The sequence below is a fragment of the Hemitrygon akajei genome, chromosome 17, assembly GCF_048418815.1.
Source record: "Hemitrygon akajei chromosome 17, sHemAka1.3, whole genome shotgun sequence".
Taxonomy (NCBI): domain Eukaryota; kingdom Metazoa; phylum Chordata; class Chondrichthyes; order Myliobatiformes; family Dasyatidae; genus Hemitrygon; species Hemitrygon akajei.
The window spans coordinates 68619047-68639045 of NC_133140.1; the positions used below are offsets into that span (position 1 = coordinate 68619047).

The 19999-nt window shown below is 38.6% G+C and overlaps 1 protein-coding gene across 1 annotated transcript in view; it reads right to left on the reverse strand.

The window, feature by feature from the left end:
- Positions 1-545: 545 nt before the first annotated feature.
- zdhhc7 (zDHHC palmitoyltransferase 7) overlaps positions 546-19999 on the reverse strand; it is a 71821-nt gene continuing 52367 nt past the window's right edge. The window contains exons 4-7 of the mRNA XM_073070342.1: positions 14948-15044; positions 7805-7886; positions 3551-3681; positions 546-1985 (exon numbers count right to left, since the gene is read on the reverse strand). Coding sequence (XP_072926443.1) covers positions 1809-1985; positions 3551-3681; positions 7805-7886; positions 14948-15044 — 487 coding nt within the window. The 3' untranslated portion in view covers positions 546-1808. The remainder of the gene's footprint in view (positions 1986-3550; positions 3682-7804; positions 7887-14947; positions 15045-19999) is intronic.

Here is a 19999-nt window from a genome sequence, read left to right on the forward strand (position 1 = left end):
TTGACGAGGGTTGATGGACAATTTGGGTTTGGAAGAGTGGAAATAGTGAGTTTGGGAGGTGATAGGTGAAGCAATAAGGGGCTGCAGCTGATGGAATCTGATAGGAAAGAGAAATGGAGCATGGAATCAAATAAGTGAAATGTGCAGATGGAAACAGAAGGGGACAGAAAATAGAAGGGAGTAGTTGAATGTATTTTCAAACCTAGAGTCAGAGCCTACTTAGTAATAATTTGATCACTGAAGCAACTTTTTTCTCCTCAATCCATCTTTCTTGGTAGTTTGCGTTATTCTGTCTACTTTTGTTGCTTTTATTATTCTTTCTCTCTTCAACAACCCGAACCCACCACCTTCCCACTACAGAGATGACATCAGCTGCATTTACCTGAGAGCTGACTCTCAGTTTTCTTATGGAGTCCTAATAACACATTTCAGAAACAGTACCAGCATTACGGAATTGGCTATTATACAGTGTAATAGCTCACTAAGACAAATGAGACGACACGCACACTATTACTGATAAAAAGGACCCTTCAACTCTTAAATCATAAGTTACATTCAATTGACATTTAATGCTCAAACTGTGTCACTACATTCTGTTAGTGTAATGCTTGCACCTTTGTATACTTGTTCAATACATCATATCATATGGGGAGTAGGTTATATACTAGATGCTTTACCTTAGGAGCAAAAATCAAACATTAACATTTATTTTCTATCAGCTGAATTCTGATAGTTTCTTTGAGTGTTGAAGGATTTAAGTCAGCTGAAAAATTAATACAGCCTACTAGTTGGCAGGATTATACTTTCTGCTGATCTAGACTGCAGAAAGCATATTTCATCCACCTCATCACAATAAATTGTATCGAAGTTGAACTGTACATGAACACCAAGGTTCTGCAACAATAAAATTAAATCATTGCATCTATGTTGGTTTCAACCAAATTTTATGTTTCAGAGAATTAGAAACAATAAGTTTTATTCTATTCCATATACTGAGCAATCATTCTACATTAAATTAATGAGATGATTTGTAATGAAGATAGTTCATTTCAATTTCAGAAGCATCAACAATCTTACACTTACAATTCATCTTGGTATTTTAACAAAGAAATAAATAGAAGTGAAAATGTGGTTACGTTCAAGGTAAACTTTTGAGTTGTAACAGTGCACACCCATACCACAGTCAAAGGAAAAAAGCTTTCTTGAAATTAAAAAAACACAAATATACATGAACTGAAAAAATAAAGTTTCCCCTTCTTTAGAGTTCTTTTTATATACATATAAAAATATAAAACAGATAAAGAAATTATCCAATGCCAACTGATGTTTCATCTCATTTAACAGTTTTAAGTATGGAACCTGAAACGTATTTTCATGAATGCTAAATGGATTGAAAATTATCAAATGGACAAATTTTATGTTAAGAACATTCTTAAGCAATATTACTAAAATGACATCAATCTCATTGTGGTTTACATCCAAATATTTTGTGATTATGTCACAAATAGTACATTGATGCAATATTACAAAATGAGCAACTTTGTACAGTAGAGTTAGGATGTGTAACTGTCCATTCAAAGCTACAGTTTGATCTTTGCAATCCATTCGTATGATGGCCGATGGAGCTTTCTGTCAGTTCACTAGTTCCAGACTTCATGAGATTTGCTCATAATTAGGTTACTATGTGCAATTTTAACAGGCAGCAGTTATTTAATCCATAGTACCTTAAAGGCAGACTGTGGAAAAGAATGAAGTCTTGTTGTGCTAATTTTAGTATTAGAAAGACTACTTTCTCAGAAAAGTTCTTCTTAAACAGCAAATTCTGGTCCTCCCTTTATCGGTCTAGGAAGGAGTCGCCTTATTCTAATGCCTGAGAAAGGATTAATCCATAGAAACGAAGGTTGTCCTCCAAAAACATTCTTCATTCCTTCCCATCGTAGCTTCCTTTCCCATGTAGGCTTTTCATTTTTTAATCGTTCAATTTCCTGCATAATAAACACAACAACACTGATTAAATATGATTATATGCTGGGTAAATATTTAAATATTCACTCCCTTTTCACTAGAAGGATGGGATGGAGGGGGTTGTTGCTGAATTAATCAATTTACCATGAAGAAGAGATTTTGAGAATGTTTATATTTTTCTTAACTATCCTCATTGACACTGACCTCAGAGTCCAGCAAAAGTTTGAATTTGGAAATTTTAAAAACCTGGGTGAATTATCTTATTTTCAGTTTTTAACATTTGTCTTGTTTAATAGGAATAAAGTTCAGCATGATTTTGCACTTAATCAACCTTTTCAGAATCAATATCACTTAAGGAGTTTATTTTGCTCAGCAACAGAGCTAAATTTAACAGTTTGCTTAATGCTCTAAACTATAAAGCAAAACAATGCAAAAACCTGACAGTTTTTGCAATGTTATTTTTCTGTACTATCCACGTAGAACAGAGGCATACAAGCTGCAGAATCAGTTGCCTGGACTAATTTTCTCTGCATGTAAACCTAGATGTTAATACAGTCCATTTAGTAGCCTTGTGCATATACTTTCAACTGGAATTTGGTAGGGCCATGGCCATTGAATGGGTGCAACAATTTTTAACCAACTTCCTACTCTGCCTTTCCATCTTGAGTTTTTTCCTTATGTGGTTAGAGGTGGTTGTAAAAGTAGGAAGGGAAAGCAGGGTGGGGTTGATGTTAATGTGATGGGGGGGAGAAACAGCTCAATCCTAGTTTGTGTTGAAAAGAATAATTTTTCCATTCATTTGCATTTTGCTTTAGGCTCTTATCTGACAGCAGAGTATATGAGTTTCACATCTCATGCAGAAGACACTTCCTCTGATGAAACTGAACTTATCCTGTACAGTAATATAGTTCAATTGCATTCTACGTTTATTGTCTTTAACAGGGTTTTACCCACAACTTGCTTGGAATTCAGAATACTAACAACTGAGTTCACCAATGAAGCCAACATTAACACCTGCTATGATTTTATATTAAAAAAGTTAAGATGTACAAAAGGTCATTTTAATATACTTTACTACTTTAAAAATCAATCTTTGGCAAAGCATGTATGTGCTTTTAATACAAGAATTTTTGCAAGCTTAACTTGTTTCAGCACGTTATGCAGATGATGGAATATGGCATGAGTTGCCAGAGGAAGAGCTACAAGGAGGTACAATTACAGTGTTTAAAAGACACCTTGACAGGCACATGTACTCAAAAGGTTCAGAGAATACGGGACAAATGCAGGCCAATAGGACTAACTCTTGGTCAGCGACGATGATTTCGATGAAAGTTCTGTTTCTGTGCTGTATAACGCTATGACTCTAAAAGAGAGCAAAATCTTTCCTAGTCTGAGGGCTTTATATTTGCACATAAGAAAAACACCAAAATACTTTTAAAATAATGTTCAGAAGAACAAAGCAGAGGATAAAAGGCTCTTATTTGGGATTATTTTTGCATAACTTCATTAAAAACGGTGACAAGTTCTCCCTCTAGTAACATTCAATGTGGTTTCTTCAACTAAAAATCATAAAAATAAAACTTACTGTCTCATCATTGCATATCGAATGAAGCTGTGTGCCAAACATTACTGAGGTGAATGTGAGAAACAGAAGTCCCTCAAGGCACAAAAATATAATTAAGATTACAGTTACAGGAGGTGAGAAGCCACTGCATTCTGTGGAGAGAAAAATGCACTATTAAAATATTTTTAACATATATGTTCTAAGTACGATTAATTTTCTTTCACCCATTTATAATTACCCTTTTACATCCATTTTAATTTAAAATAAGCAATGTAAATAAATATACTCTCACACACAGAGCCTTTCAAATAATTGTTCTACTGAGTGATAATATCTTTACTGAAACATTGGCACATAAAAAAGCTAATGGGATGTTCTTTTGTCACACTAATTGGGATTATCAAGCAGTTATTTGATATATATCTGCTGTATTGTAGTAAATGTGTCAGAATTTAGTGCTAATGGGACAGTGTTGGTAAAGCCATATCAAAACATGAGGCAAACTGAAATTCTCTGCATGGTTTTGGGGAATTTTTGGCTGGCAACCAAATTCAGTAAAACTACAAGACAAAGAGGTTAGTTTGTGCATATTTCTACAATACCAGATTTAAATCAACCTCCTTAGTAGCTAATGAGAGAAAAACAAACATTTTGGATGATCATGGTAAAAGAAGTCAGTTTCCAAAAGTTAGTTCTTATATTTCTTAAAATTTAATTGCAATTTTTTAAAATCAGCATTGATATATTTCTCTTTCCTTGGAATGGAATATGGTAAAACCTATGCCCACTTTGCAAATTTGATCAGGTAACTTTGTGAGCGATGCTCATCCTCACACATGACCTTTGTTGGTCTAACATAAAATCATGTCATTCGCTAAGTGATAAACAAGAGAAAATCAGCAGATGCTGGAAATTCAAGCAACACATACACAAAATGCTGGAGGAACTCAGCAGGCCAGGCAGCATCCGTGAAAAAGAGTTTTAGTTGATGTTTTGGGCTGAGACCCTTCGTCAGGATTTGGAGGAAAAAAAGATGAGGAGTCAGAGTTAGAAGGTGGGGTCATAACGGAAGAAACAAAAGGTGATAGGTGAAAAGTGGAAGGGGCGGTTGCAGTGAAATAAAGAGCTGGGAAGTTGATTGGTGAAAGAGATACATAGCTGAAGAAGGGGGAATCTGATAGGAGAGTACAGGTCATTGAAAAAAGGGGGAGCAAGAAAGGGAGGCGATGGGCAGGTTAGGAGAAAAGGTGAGAGAGGGGAAATGGAAATGGGGAATGGTGAGACGGGGGGGGGGCATTACCAGAAATAAGAGAAATCGATGATCATGCCATTAGGTTGAAGGCTACCCAGATGGAATCTAAAGTGCTGCTCCTCCAACCTGAGTGTGGCCTCGTCATGACAGTAGAGGAGGCCATGGAGTGTCATGTTGGAATGGGTAGTGGAATTAATTGGGAAGTGGAGATCCTGCTTTTTCTGGTGGATGAAGCATAGGTGCTTGGTGAAGCAGTCTCCCAATCTAATATACAGGAGGCCACACCACGAGCACCAAATACAGTCTATGACCCCAACAGACTCACAGGTGAATTGTTGGCTCACCTGGAAGGACTGTTTGGGGCACTGAATGGTAGTGAGAGAGGAGGTGTAGAGGCAGGAGTAGCACTTGTTCTGTTTGCATGGACAAGGAAGATCAGTGGGGAGGGACGAATGGACAAAGGAAATGCATAGGCAGCAGAAAGGGGAGGGGGGGAGGGAAGGATGTGCTTGGTGGTGGGATCCCGTTGGGAGATGGCAGAAGTTACAGAGAATTATGTGCTGGATGCAGAAGCTGGTGGAGTGGTAGGTGAGGACATGAGGAACCTATCCCTGGTGGGGTGGTGGGAATATGGGGTGAGGGCAGACACGAGCCAAGTAATGCTTCTTTTGGAGAATTGCAGGGAAGGAATTAAATTCCCTGAGGAGCAATATTGCTTGCCATGACTGGGACACCTGGTTTTCCCAATGTAATGATGAACTGAATTTTTTTCAGGTAAGCCTCATTTTTTTCATTCTTTTTTCATTCAATTTTTCATTCCTATGGCTTCACCTGATATTTCACAAACCCACATCCTGGCAGCTTCCGAACATGCAACCACCCCACCTCAAGGCCCAGTTACAGAAACATCTAATTCCCTGTCCCTACAATCCACCACCCATCCAAGATCGCAATCTCCCAATCCAATGGGATACCTCAACCCTCCTTCTTCTAGATATCTCAGCCTCTAACCAATTCCTGCCATAGAGCCTCATTGCTTACCCTGATCTGGGATCTTGGGGCCTCTTAACTAGTCATTGAAACTGAGAGAATACAACAGAGTTCTGACAGGAAAGACTGTAGGGTGAAGTACAGACACAATAGCTTTAGGAGTTAATGAGTTTACAGTGAATGTTAAACTATGCCCAGCTGTTAAAAAATGTTGAGAAAGATTAGGGAAGAGCTGGAAAGTAATGGAAGTGGAAGTGGTAATTCAATGTTCATGGTGAGAGTAGGATATATGACCGAGATTGAATTGGAAAGAAGAGGTGAGGGATGAATGAGTAAAACTGATTATGATTTGAACAGAGAATAATCCTCAAATTCCAAAGAGATGATGAACATGGTAATATGCTATATAAATTCCCAAAGCAACACTTGTTAGCTCAAGAAGGCACTCTCTACCACTTTACCATTTTTCTAGCTGCAACTGCCTTCACTATGGACCCATTCTGTAACTACAGCTCCATCAGAGTAGCTCTCCACCTATTCCTTGAACCGAGGTAAGACTAATTCTAACCCAGCACTTTCTTGCTGTCGCTCACAGAACACGTCACTGCAATGAGCAACTCCTCAGACTTCACTTGGTCCAAATGAAAGCTTTGTGAAGAGCAACACTGTAAATCACAAGTGCGATTCAGCACTTGATCATCTGGCACTCAACTCAACTCTAATTAATAAAGCTAAATTGTGTGATCAGGAATGTAAGGAAATCACTACTAACGACCATGTTTCCTATAGTCAAAAACGTTAAGCAACTAGTCATGGCTTAAAGCGAGCAACAAATAATCTAAAACAAAATCTGTCATTTGTGAACAAACATTTGCATAACTATTCTTCTGCATTAAAGAGGTGGGGAACTTGAGTGCACAGTTCAGAGCTCACTGGACTTTTGATCAACTTGTTTCTTCCTTTTATGTTTAACTCAGAAAAAGGAGAAAGCTAATGTTTTGTTGCTGAATAAACCAAAACTAGTTTTAGTTAATGGGGGTGTGAGAAATAAAGCAAATACCTATAGAATAAAGAGTTTGTCATTTATTATGTGTAGAAATGCAGAGTCATAGACCAAAAAACAGAACCTACGGCCCAACTCGTTGATGCTAAAGGAGATGCCCATCTAAATTAGTCCCAATTTCCCTGTTTGGGCTACTATCTCTCTAACCTGTTCATATCTGGCCAAATAATTGTTTTAGATGTTACTATTCAACATCAGACCATAAGACGTAGATGCTGAATTTGGCCTACTGAATCCGCTCTACCATTCCATTGTGGTTCATTTTATTATTACTCTCAACCCCATTCTCCTGCTTTCTCCCTGTAAACTTTGATGCCCTTAATGATCAACAACCTATCAACATCTGCTTTAAATACACCTAATGACTTGGCCTCCACAGCCATCTGTGGCAATGAATTCCAGTTTCACTACCTCCTGGCTAAAGAAATCCCACCTCATTTCTGTTCTAAAGACACATGCTTCTGTGCCCTCTGGTCCTAGACTCTTTCAGTATAGGAAATGTCCTCTCCATATCCACTCTAACTAGGCTTTTCAATATTGGAACATTCTTCTGTCAGAGGGTGGTGAACTACTGGAATTCTCTGTCCCCAAGGACACTTAGATATATGCAAGATTGAGATACATAAATACTTGGAAGATTGAGGAATTGAAGGCTATGGGGTACTGGGACAAGAGTTAAAGCCAGCACAGGCCATATTGAATACTGTGGCAGGCTTTTATACTTGGTGGTTTGCTCCTGTTCCTACTTTCTTGCATTCCCTAAAGCTAAAAACGTAAGATGTTCAATTGCCACTTAAAGGAATTTGTGTACACAAGCACACAAATCTGATATTTGATGTAGGATAATGCAATATCTTGCCAATTTGAAGCCCAAATTTTTGGCCAACTAGCATACATCAAACTGCTGCTTTTTAATCACAAGATTTGTCACAAAACCACTTCAACCTATTGAACATATGTAGTTACTCACCACTCCACTGTGCTCTGATACAGAAGAAGAACTGGAAGCCACACAGTATCAGTGCATGGACTGAAATCAGTGCTATGTACATCTGCAAGTGGATGAAGAGGGCAGAACATCTGTCACTATCACTTTCATAATCAAGCATGACAATACAGCATCAGACTGATTCAACACATTTATTTCAAGGCCAACATGTATATCTACAAAGCTTCTAACTTGTTTATGTCACCAGCCAGTACGGCAAATATGTACATATATACTTTAATGAATAATAAAATGCTGCTTTTGAGTGGGTTACATTAGTCTATGACAATAAATAAAGGATTTTAAAATTATTGCATATTGAAAGACTGTTGGCCATGAGAAAGTGTTGTGTTTCACAGGTTAAACATACAGTATAATACTTCAAACTCACTCCCAAGATTATAAAGTAGTTAACATTTGATTGCTAACATACCTGCTAATCTACACATTAAAAATTACAACTGGTCACTGATATTAAATTCACTCGCATCATTCCAAAACCTCAAGAAATCTATTGGATGTTTAATCAACAACGAAGCTTTAAAGTTTGATTTTGAGTGGGGATTACACAATAAATGTGGGATTATTGTACAAATGTTTTTGTTAAAAATTAGAATGGAGGAGTAGAAGAGACAAAAAAATCTTAAAGTATCTAAATGATAATTGAAAATGCATATTCCAGTTTCATCAATACTGGCAAAATGCTTCGGCATCAGATTTCTAACAGTCCATGAACACTATCTCACTATTTTGCACTCTGTTAGCACTATTTTTTAATATAGTTCTTATTGTAACTTGGCATTTTTTAAGATATTGTATTGTACTGTTGCCACAGAACACCAAATTTCATGACAATGTGGTTAATTGGATCAGCAAATTTGCAGATGACTCCAAGATTGGGGTTGTAGTGCACAATGAGGAAGGCTATCGTGGCTTGCAGAGGGATCTGTATCAGCTGGAAAAATTGCAGATGGAACTTGATGCAGACAAATGCAAGGTGTTGCACTTTGGTAGGACAAATCCGGGTAGATCTTGCACAGTGAACAGTGGGGTGCTGAGGAGTGTGTAGAACAAAGGGATCTGGGAATACAGATCCATAATTCATTGAAATAGTGTCACTGGTAGATAGAGTCGTAGGGAAACCATTTGGCACATTGGCCTTCATAAATCAATGCACTGAGTACAGGAATTGGGATGTTATGCTGAAGTTGTACAGGACTTTGGTGAGGCCTGTTTGGAGTATTGTGTGCAGTTTTGGTCACCTACCTACAGAAAAAGGTATAAATAAGAATTAAAGAGTCCAGAGAAAATTTACAAGGATGTTGCCAGCTTTGAAGGACTTGAGTTACAAGAAAAGACTGAATAGGCTAGGACTTTATTCCTTAGAATGTAGAAGATGGGAGGATATTTGATAGGGGTAAGCAAAATTATGAGTGTAGATAGGGTAAATGCAAGCAGGCTTTTTCCTCTGAGCCTGGGTGGGACAACAACAGAGATCATGGGTAAAGAGTGAAAAGTTTACAGGGAACAGAAGGGAAACTTCTTCACTCAGAGGGTCGTGAGAGTGTGGAATGAGCTGCCAGCACAAGTGGTGTATGTGAGCTTTATTTTAACGTTTAAGGAAAGTTTGGAGAGGTACATGGATAGAAGGGGTACGGAAGGCTATGGTCCTGGTGCAGGTCGATGGGAATAGGCCGGTTAAATGCTTTTGGCATGGATTAGATGGGCCGAAGGGCCTGTTTCTGTGCTGTGCTTCTCTAGGACTTTGTGTCAGTGATAATAAACCTGATTCTGATGACATCTTTAAGCATATTCTCTTAACTGTACCAAATTTACCATTTAATGTTTCTTTTTACTCTCTCAGATCAAATCAATGCTAATTTCTTTATAAATCACTGTAGAATGTATTTCCACTTCTGACCTCAGACTCCCCTTTCTTGATTTCTCTGTCTCCATCTCTGGAGACAAACCGTCTGCTGACATCTTTTATAAACCTACCCATACCTACAGTTATCTTGAACTATACCTCTTCCCACCCTGTCTTCTGTAAAAATGCTATCCCTTTACTCAGTTCCTTCACCTCTGCCACATCTGTTTCCGGCATGTGGCTTTCCTTTCCAGGACATCGGAGATATTCTCCTTCTTCAAAGAGCATGGTTTCGTTCCTCCAGTATTGATGCTGCTCTCACCTACATCTCCTCCATTTCCCGAACATCTGCAATCATCCTATCTTCCTGTCACCTTAACAGTGATAGAGCTCCTCTTATCCTTACCGACCACCTCTTGAGCCTCTGCATCCAACAGATTATTCTCTGCACTTACGCCATCTCCAAAGGCATCTTATCACTTTACCTCTCCCCTCTCTGCTTTCCACAGGGATCACTCCCTTTATGGTTCCCTTGTTCATTCCTCCTTCCCCTATATTCTCCCTCCTGGCACATCCCGGCCAAAGTGCTACACCTGCCCACCCATCTCCTCCCTCACCTCTATTCAGGGCGCCAAACAGTCTTTCCAGGTGAGGCAACACTTCACCTGTGAATCTGCTGAGGTTGTCTATTGTGTCTGGTGCTCCTGATGCGGCTTCCTCTACATTGCTGAGACCTGTCATAAATTGGCAGACCATGTCAAGCACTTCCACTCCATCCGCCAAAAGTGGAACTTCTGGGTGGCCAAACATATTAATTCTCGTTCCAACATGTTGGTCCATGGCTTCCTCTTGTGTCATGATAAGGACAGCCCCAGTGTGGAGGAGCAACTGCTTAAATTCTGCCTGGGTAGCCTCCAACCTGATGGCTGAATATTGATTTCTCCTTCCGGTAAAAACAATCTCTCCCCTTCCTCCTTTCTTCTGTTCACCATTCTGGCTTCTTACTGCTTTTCACCTGCCTATCATATCCCCCAGATCTCCTCTTCCTTCCTTTTTCCAATGGTCCACTCTCCTCTCTCGCCCTTCACTTTGCCTACCCAGCTGGCTTCATCTATCACTGTCTAGCTATCCTCCTTTCCCTACGCCCACCTTTTTATTCTAGCGTTCTCCCCTTCCTTTCCAGTCCTGAAGGGTCTTGGCCCGAAATGTCAACTGTTCATTCATGTACTTAGACGCTACCTAAGTTCTAGTTCCTCCAGCATTTTGTGTGTGTGTGTGTTGCTTTGTATTTCTGTCCTTGCCTTCTCTATACCAGGCAAATGATAGAGAAAGGAGCACAGAAATTTACAGAAAGTCACTGCTAACATTCAGAGACCATTAAGCCTTTGCTAGAACAACTGATACTGTGTTGATTATTATATACTTGTGGCTTTAGTTCATGGAGATGAACAGATTATCTTGGAGCTTAGTGATGAATTTACAATTGTGAGGTCAATTGAAAGAGAGTTTCCACCTGCTCCATCACATTAAAAAAAACTAAGAGTATAATAAATAGCAAGTTCCAAAGGCATTTCAGGTTTAATGAAGTTACTTTCAAAGTTAACACTTGTGAGTAATTGAGGTGAAAAGTTAATAATATCCATTACTGTATTGATTTTCCAATAATAGCAATATGTGGTACAAATTTTTAAAAACCAGGTTCAATTTTGCCTGTGAGTGAAGTCAAGGATGAATTTAATGGAGCAGGAATTTGTCCTACTGTTCACCAATTCTCCTGCTTGAAGGTAGCTGCCACAATATGCATTGTTCAGTGAACCTTCAGTGACCCCATCAAACTAACACGAGCCTGGCAGTGTTCCCTTTGGCAATTCCTGTGCAGTGCTGGTCTCTTTATTGTGCATGAGAGATTCTGAAACTTGACCTGTGTACTGTTAAAGGCACGTTCCCTATAAGGTAATATTCAACTTCTTCAGACACATGACAAGCTTTCCTTTCCATATAAAATTCATATACATACACTAACAGATGCAGCGACACATTGGTGAAATGGAAAATAATTTGCTTATGGGTCACAACATACAATCTGCTATTTGTTAGAATTACTCTCTTCAGTCATTCCATGCAGTATGAGAACCTGTGTAATGTACTCTCTGTGTCAATGTTGTCAGTGTTAAAGGCACACTTCTCAAAAACTATTTATTAAGCTTCAAAGGCAAGGTCTGACCCCCATATTCCCAATGTAAAGAAACATGGCAATAAAAATATACAGGTGTCCCCCGTTTTTCAAACATTTGCTTTACAACACCTCACTGTTATGAAAGACCTACATTAGTTACCTGTTTTCCCTAACAGAAGGTGTTTTCACTCTTACGAAAAAAGGCAGTGCATGAAAAAGGCAATGCGCGCCTGAGCAGCCAAGCTCCTGCCTCAGAACTGCATTTTAGCCGCCATTGCTTAAACAAATGCCTGTGAGCACCTGTGCTTTATCTCAATTTATTTTGTGCATCCGTTAGCAAGATGAGTTCTAAGGTATCGGAAAAGCCTAAAAGAGCTCATAAGGGTGTTATACTTATTGTAAAACTAGACATAATTAAGCGTTTCGATCATGGTGAACAAAGTAAGGACAAAGTGAGTTTGGCTTGTGGAAGTTGACGAAGATGATGTTAAAAGGATAACAATCGAAACTGAATGCAGTAGTGAATGGCCCAAAAGTGAAGTTATCCAGTAATTGAATGTGAAGCAATTGTGTGAGATTTTCGCTGCAATTGACAACGCTGCAATGATTGCAGAAAAGTATAACTTTAATTTTGAAAAGGTACGTAGGTTTAGGGCATATTTGCAGGATGGTTTGAGTGCTTACAAAGAACTATGATAGAAAAATGCGCAAGGCTAGCAATCAAGCATACTGTCATTTTTCAAGCCTTCCACATCAGCCACAGCAGACGACGAAGATGACCTGCCTGCCCTGATGGAAACAGACGACGGCGAGATGACACCCCAGTCTCCCACCACCCCAATCTCTGACGACTCAGCCTAACACACTATCAGTGTGCTCGCTGTCTTCCCGATTCCGGTAAGTGAAACTACACTGTACATACATTATTTCTACTTTACATAGGCTGTGTATTTTTATGTGTTATTTGGTTTGATTTGGCAGCTTCATAGCTTAAAGGTTACTGGAGTGTTTCTGCCGAGAGAGCTTCGCTTGCGTGAGATTCGCTTGCTATGGTGGACAGTGCTGCAATGATTGCAGAAAAGTATTTCTACTTTATATAGGCTGTGTATTTATCGTATCATTCCTGCTTTTACTACATGTTACTGTTATTTTAAGTTTCATGTGTTATTTAGCATGATTTGGTAGGTTATTTTTTGGGTCTGGGAACGCTCACAAATTTTTTCCCTATAAATAAATGGTAATTGCTTCTTCACTTTACGACATTTTGGCTTACGTTTCATAGGAATGCTCTACCTTCGGATGGCGGGGGAAACCTGTACCACAATTTAATTTTAAGTCTAGTATCTTAGAAGCTGATACAGTCATGAAAATTAAATGCAAGTTCAATTATTGAAAGAGCACCACAATGCTTCTTTCAAAAGTATAAAAATGACAAATGTATATTTCTCTGTATTCTGCCATTATAGTTGCAGATATTCTCTTGTTCTCCAGGTCCAGGAAATCAGCCTGTTCCAAACATACATATTTAAAAATTTTAATAACCTAATATCACAAATTCACAAACATCACTGGAATTACAAACATATAATGCACAGATTAAATAATTACTCAAAATAGTGACTCAACATTATCTTTAGGAATATAAGCAATAAATACAATGTCTGCAAGAGACAATTTTATGGAGACATGGGTTGGCTTATTTTAAAATAATTTATACCTTTTGTTAAAACAGCAGATAGCCAAATGTCATTGTTGTAATTTTGTTAGTAATAATTTCTAGTTTTACATCCCATTAACTGACAGAGGTCACTTCAATCATAATGCAAAATGACACATCACTATGATCTTGCCTTGATTATGTCTTTGTTTTACTTTGGAATAATGTATTGCTTCTACACATTTCTTTCACTGTATAATATAATTTTATGTATACTTTATAAATAATTTATATTATATGTATTGTCTGTGGCTGTGATGTTGCTGTAGGTTCTCCACTGTATTCATGCACATGACAATAAACTCAGCTCAACTAGACCGCCATAAATGGCTGTTCCTGAGACAGAATGATAGCGACACAGCCTGGGGAAAGGCTCTGACATCTCAATGACATTTTTAATGCAGAAGTCATGTTGCAGTTTCAATTCAGAATGCCTACTTAAATGTCTAGAATGAGACCTGAAAATGGTCATTATTTTGCTTCGCTCTGGACAAAAAATAAACAATTGCCTGTGGCCGGATAAAAAGCATATGCAAATGAATCTCTAGGCAAGAGATATTTCTAGACACCTTTTTTTGAATTTTTGAGTACAAATTACTTTGTACAGCAATTCCAACTGCAACTCTTCAAACAATAAGACAAAAAGCCAATTGTGATATTTTATAGAAATTAAAAAAACCAAGACCATATAGCATAAAAATCCTGTTTAATATTTTAGATACCTGGCTATACTAAAGGTGGATGAGATCAATTAGCATACCAAGATTTTTGTCATATTGCATGTTGATTAATATAAACATTACATTTTCATTATTTATTTGATTCATTTATTTTTAAAAATAATTAAAGTGATTAATTTTTAAAGTCAAATTCCAAAAGAGGTGGGAAAATAATTAAATATAATGCTAAAGATAACTCCTTCTGTTTCAACACCGATTAAATTTAACCAGAAATACATTTTAAATGACAATATTCCAGCTCTATTCCCTAACTAGAAGTGAATAGAATTTACTATTTGTTATATCAACATTGTTTTTGGTCACCATTCATACTGATCTGCTTGCTAAGATTGCTCGAAAGCAAAGTAGATTTCACAGGTTCAATGAATAAGCTCCTCTGTCTCTCATCAACAACAATGTACTGAAAATGTAAAATCTATAACATCTATGATGAAGTATGGGAGAATAGGAATTCCTTGCAGCACTTGGTGAGGTTAACACTGTTTAGTGCAAACATAGTTAATTAGCTCCTTGCTTTATGCTATCCATAATGTTAATCCACCAAAGCTCAAATGCTAAATTCTCAACCCCTTGATGTATTACTTTTAATTGCTCAAAACTTATACTAGAGCATGTCTAAACTTACAGTGAAGAGTACAAAGAATTTTTGATTGTTCTCTCCAACGCAGTTGTTCACCCAAGGACAATGGTGGTCCATCTTCCGGATGCATCTTTTACAAATACTAATATGGGGAAGAAAGAAGAAGTCATTACATAGCAAAAATGATCAGCTAAGAAATTTTCAAGCAAGCATTAATACATAGATCACTACAGTACAGAACAGGCCATGTTGTGCCAACGTTTTAGCCTACTCTAATATCCATACAACACTTCCCTCCTACATAGCTCTCCATTTTTCTATCATCCTTGTAACTATCTAAAAGTTTCTTAAATGTCCCTAATGCATCTGCTCTACCGCTACCATACACTAACCATTCTCTGAGTAAAGAACTTACCTCTGACATCCCCCCTATACTTTTTTCCCCCAATCAGCTTAAAAATTATGCCCCCTGGTATTAGCCATTTGACTCTGGGAAAGCCTCTGGCATTCCCCTCGATCCATGACCCTCAGCATCTTGTACATCTCTATCAAGTCACCTCTCATCCTCCACTCCAAAGAGAATAGGCCTGGCTCATTCAACCTATCCTCATAAGACATGGTTTCTAATCCAGGCAGCATCCTGGTAAATCTCTGCACCTTCTCTAAAGCTTCTAAAGTTTGATATGGGCCCCCAAGTCCTAAGAACTTTCTACAGGGGCACAACTGAGAGCATCCTGACTGGCTGCATGACTGCCTGGTATGGTAACTGTACTTCCCTCAATCACAGGACTCTGCAGAGAGTGGTGCGGACAGCCCAGCACATCTGTAGATGTGAACTTCCCACTATTCAGGACATTTACAAAGACAGGTGTGTAAAGAGCGCCCTAAGGAGCACTGAGGACCCAAGTCAGCCCAGTCACGAACTGTTCCAGCTGCTACGATCTGGGAAACAGTACCGCAGGATAAAAGCCAGATCCAACAGGCTCCCAAACAGCTTCTTCCACCAGGCCATCAGACTGATTAATTCATGCTGATACAATTGTATTTCTATGTTACATTGACTGTCCTGTTGCACATACTATTTATTATAAACTACTATAAATTGCACATTGTGCATTTAGATGGAGACGTAATGTAAAGATTTTTACTCATGTATATGAAGGATGCAAGTAATAAGGTCAATTCAATTCATTTATAAGAGGTGATCAGACCAGGGCGGCATGGTAGCATAGTGGTTTGCACAATGCTTTACAATGCAGGTGATCCAGGCTCAATTCCCACCGTTGCCTAGTTCTCCATATGATCACATCGCTTTCCTCTGGGTGCTCCCACAGTCCAAAAACCTACCGGTTAGTAGGTCATTGTAAATTGTCCCTTGGTTAGGCTGGGGTTAAACTGGGGGATTGCTGGGTGGCATAGCTCAAGGGGCTAGAGTGGCTTACACTGTGCTGAATCTTAGACAATAAAAACTGAGCACAATATTCCAAGTGTGGTTTAACCAGTATTTTATAGAACTGCAATATTACCTCATGTCTCTTGAACTCAATTCCTGATTAATGGGGAACTAATATATCTCATAATGCTTACAGATAATTGTTCAAAGTACAGATTACCTCATATTCAGAAATGAACCTGCTATCAATCAATACAGGAAAAATAATTATTTTTAAATGTTCTCTTTTAATTTTTACTTCTTGTCCAAATGTAATTGCGCTATTACACAGTGGAGCTTAAGCCATTAAGCAGACTAACTTCATATTAAGCCGTACAGTATGTGTATCTACTTTAGCCCTACAGTGCTGAATGAGAATATTGTGTCTAAGGTTAAGGCAATGAAATACAGGCCAATTAGCCTGACATTGGGAGTGGGGAAGTTACTTGAGGGATTTCTGAGGGACAGGATCTACCAGTATTTGGATAATCCAATTAGGACTCACGAGGCTTTGTGCATGGAAAATCATGCTTGGCAAATACTTTAGTTTTTTTGTTTTAAGAGGAAAGGAAAAGAAGGAGATGAGGGTAGAGCAGAGGATATTGTCTATTTGGATCTCAGCAAGGTCCCACATAGTTGACTGGTTTCGGGCAGGGTAGGTCTTTTGGAATATATAGAGAACTGATTAGGTTAATTCAAAATTGGCTTGGATGTAGGAAGCATAGGGTGGTGGTTAAAGATTGTTTCTCAGAATGGATGCTGATGCATAGGACCCTTGCTATTTGTTATTTTTACAAATCATTCGTATGCAATTCACAAGGCTTTATCAGTAAATTTGTGGATAATATAAAACCAGGAGATGTTGATAGTGAAGAAGGTTATTGTAAGTTACAAGGGGATCTTGTTTAGTTAAGGAATTGAGCCAAAGAGTGACAATTGGATTTCAATAGTTAAATGTGAGGATTTGCATTTTGCAAAGTCAGATCAGTGCAGGACTTATACAATGAGTGGTAGGGTACTGCGAGGGTACTAGTAGCAGTGGTAGGGAGTGCAATGGAACTTGCCCATTACTTGGGAATACAAGGGCATAGTTTGCTGTAAACAGTGGCACAGGTAAACAGGATGGCAAAAAAGGTGTTTAGCATGCTGGCCTTCTTCAGACATTGAGAGTACAAGATGGGACATAATGTTGCAGTTACATATGCAGTTGGTGAGGCTGCACTTGGACTAATGTGTACAGTCTTGCTCACTCTATTGTAAAAAAGACGTGGTTAAATCAGAGAGAGTGCAGAAAAGATTTACCAGGACTTGGGGGCCTGAGTTATGGGGAGAGGTTGGCCAAGCTAGGTTCTTATTCTTTGGAGTGTAGGACAATAAGGGACAGTTTTATGGAAATTGCATTAGATATGCTAGACGATAACAGTCTTTACCCCAGAGTAGGGGGAGTCCAAAACTAGGGGATGCTGATTTAGGGCAAGTGGGAAAGATTTAAAAGGGACCTGAAGGGTAACTTTTTCACATAGCAGTTAGTAAGTACATGGTGTGATTTGCATCATTTAAGAAGCCCTAGCGGGTGGGCCTTAAAGAGATATAGGCTGAATGCAGGGAATTGGGACTAGGTGGGTGGGGAGTGTGGTCATCATTGGCTTGATGGGCCAAAGGGTCTTTATCTGTGCTGTATTACTCTAAGACTCTATCGTGGATTCATGCCCTATTCTAAAAACTTGAGCACAAAAATCCAGACTGCCACTTTTGTTCAGTATTTAGGAAGCTATCATTTCCAATGGGGACTTTACAATCAAGATCTCATCTGCCATTTCAGGCACAATTCTGAATAGCAGAGGGTCCCTCAATCAACATCACCAAATCAGATTATCCTACTGCTGTTTGTAGGAGCTTGCAATGTATATTGGCACCACAGTAGTGTACTGGTTAGTGCAATGCCATTACAGCTTGGAGCACTGGAGTTTGGAGCTTAATTCTGGAGTTATCTGTAAGGAGTTAGCATGTCCACCTTATGGAATGCATGTGTTTTCTTCGAGTGCTTCAGTTTCCTCCCGCAGTTCAAAGACGCATTGATTAGAAGGTAAGTTGATAATTGTATTTGTCCCATGATTAAGCTACGGTTAAATTGGGGATGCTGGGCTGCACAGCTTGAAGGGCCAGAAGGGCCTATTCCACGATGTATCCCAATAAATAAATAAATAAAACACATTTTTTCTCCAGTTAGATTACTACATCATAAGATAAAAGAAACAGCTGAATATAATTTATTGTTATTCTATTTACAACTTAGAAATCTATTTCAAATTGAAACCTCAATTTTTCATAGCCAACTTTATTCACGTAATTGATTATGAACATTTATGCCCCATTGGCCTTCCCGTATTTAAGATCATCAAGCAATTGGAGAGTCAAATCAGCACAGCAAACTGAAATGTTACAAGCTATTTATCAGAATTTCAGACATTCAATAGAGATTAATTGCTTAAATGCAGCATTAATTTTATTTCTAGACAATTTCTCTTCTGTAGTGCTTTATTAATCTCATATTAAAATTCCAAAGTAACAGTCACAAAATGTGGTGACGAATCAGCATACATGAGGGAGATTGAAAAATCTGGCTGAGTGGTGCCACAACAACCTCTCACTCACTGTCAGCAAGACCAAGGAGCTTTTTATTGAATTCAGGAGGAGGAAACCTGAGGTCCATCAGCCAGTCCTCATTGAGGGATCAAAGATGGAGAGGGTGAGCAACTTTAAATTTCTCAGAGTTATCATTTCAGAGGATCTGTTCTGGGCCTAGCATGCAAGTGTAATTACAAAGAAAGCATAGCATGACATCTTAAATGTTGACAAACTTATACAGATGTACGGTGAAGAGTATATTGACTGGTTGCCTCACATCCTGGCATAAAAACACCAATGCCCGTGAATGAAAAGTCCTACAAAAAGTAGTGGATTGAGCCCTATCAATCAAGCCCTCCAACCGTTGAGCACATCTACACAAAGAGCTTTCACAAGAAAGCAGCATCTGTCTTCAACCCATCGTCAGGTCATGCTCTCTTCTCAGTACTGCCATCAGGAAGAAGGTGCAAGATCCTCAAGACCCACGCCACCAGGTTCAGGAGGTTATTACCCCCTCAACCACCAGGCTCCTGAACCAGAGGGGATAACTTCACTCCCCTCATCACTGAACTGTTCAACTGGTTTTATTAAAAACCGTCTTCCTTTTTTTAACATTCGGCGTTTATTTCATATTCACCTCCAACTGAAATTCCTGAATGTGTTATTTCCCTTGATGCGGAGAAAGCATTTGATCGTATAGAGTGGAACTACCTTTTTGCAGTTTTAGAAAAATTTGACTTTGGTCAAAGTTTTATCTCTTGGATCAAATTGCTGTATTTGTGTCCTACTGCCTCTGTTTTAACTAATTCTCAGAAATCCTAGTTATTTAACCTCAAACGTGGCACCCGGCAGGGATGCCCTTTAAGTCCCTTTCTCTTTGATTTGGCTATAGAACCTTGGCGATAGCTTTTCGAAATTGTCCTGAACTGACCGGGATTTGGAGAGGGGGTGTTGAGCATAAAGTTTCTCTTTATGCTGATGACTTATTACTTTTTCTTTCAAATCCGTCTACATCCTTACCTCCAATGTTTTCACTT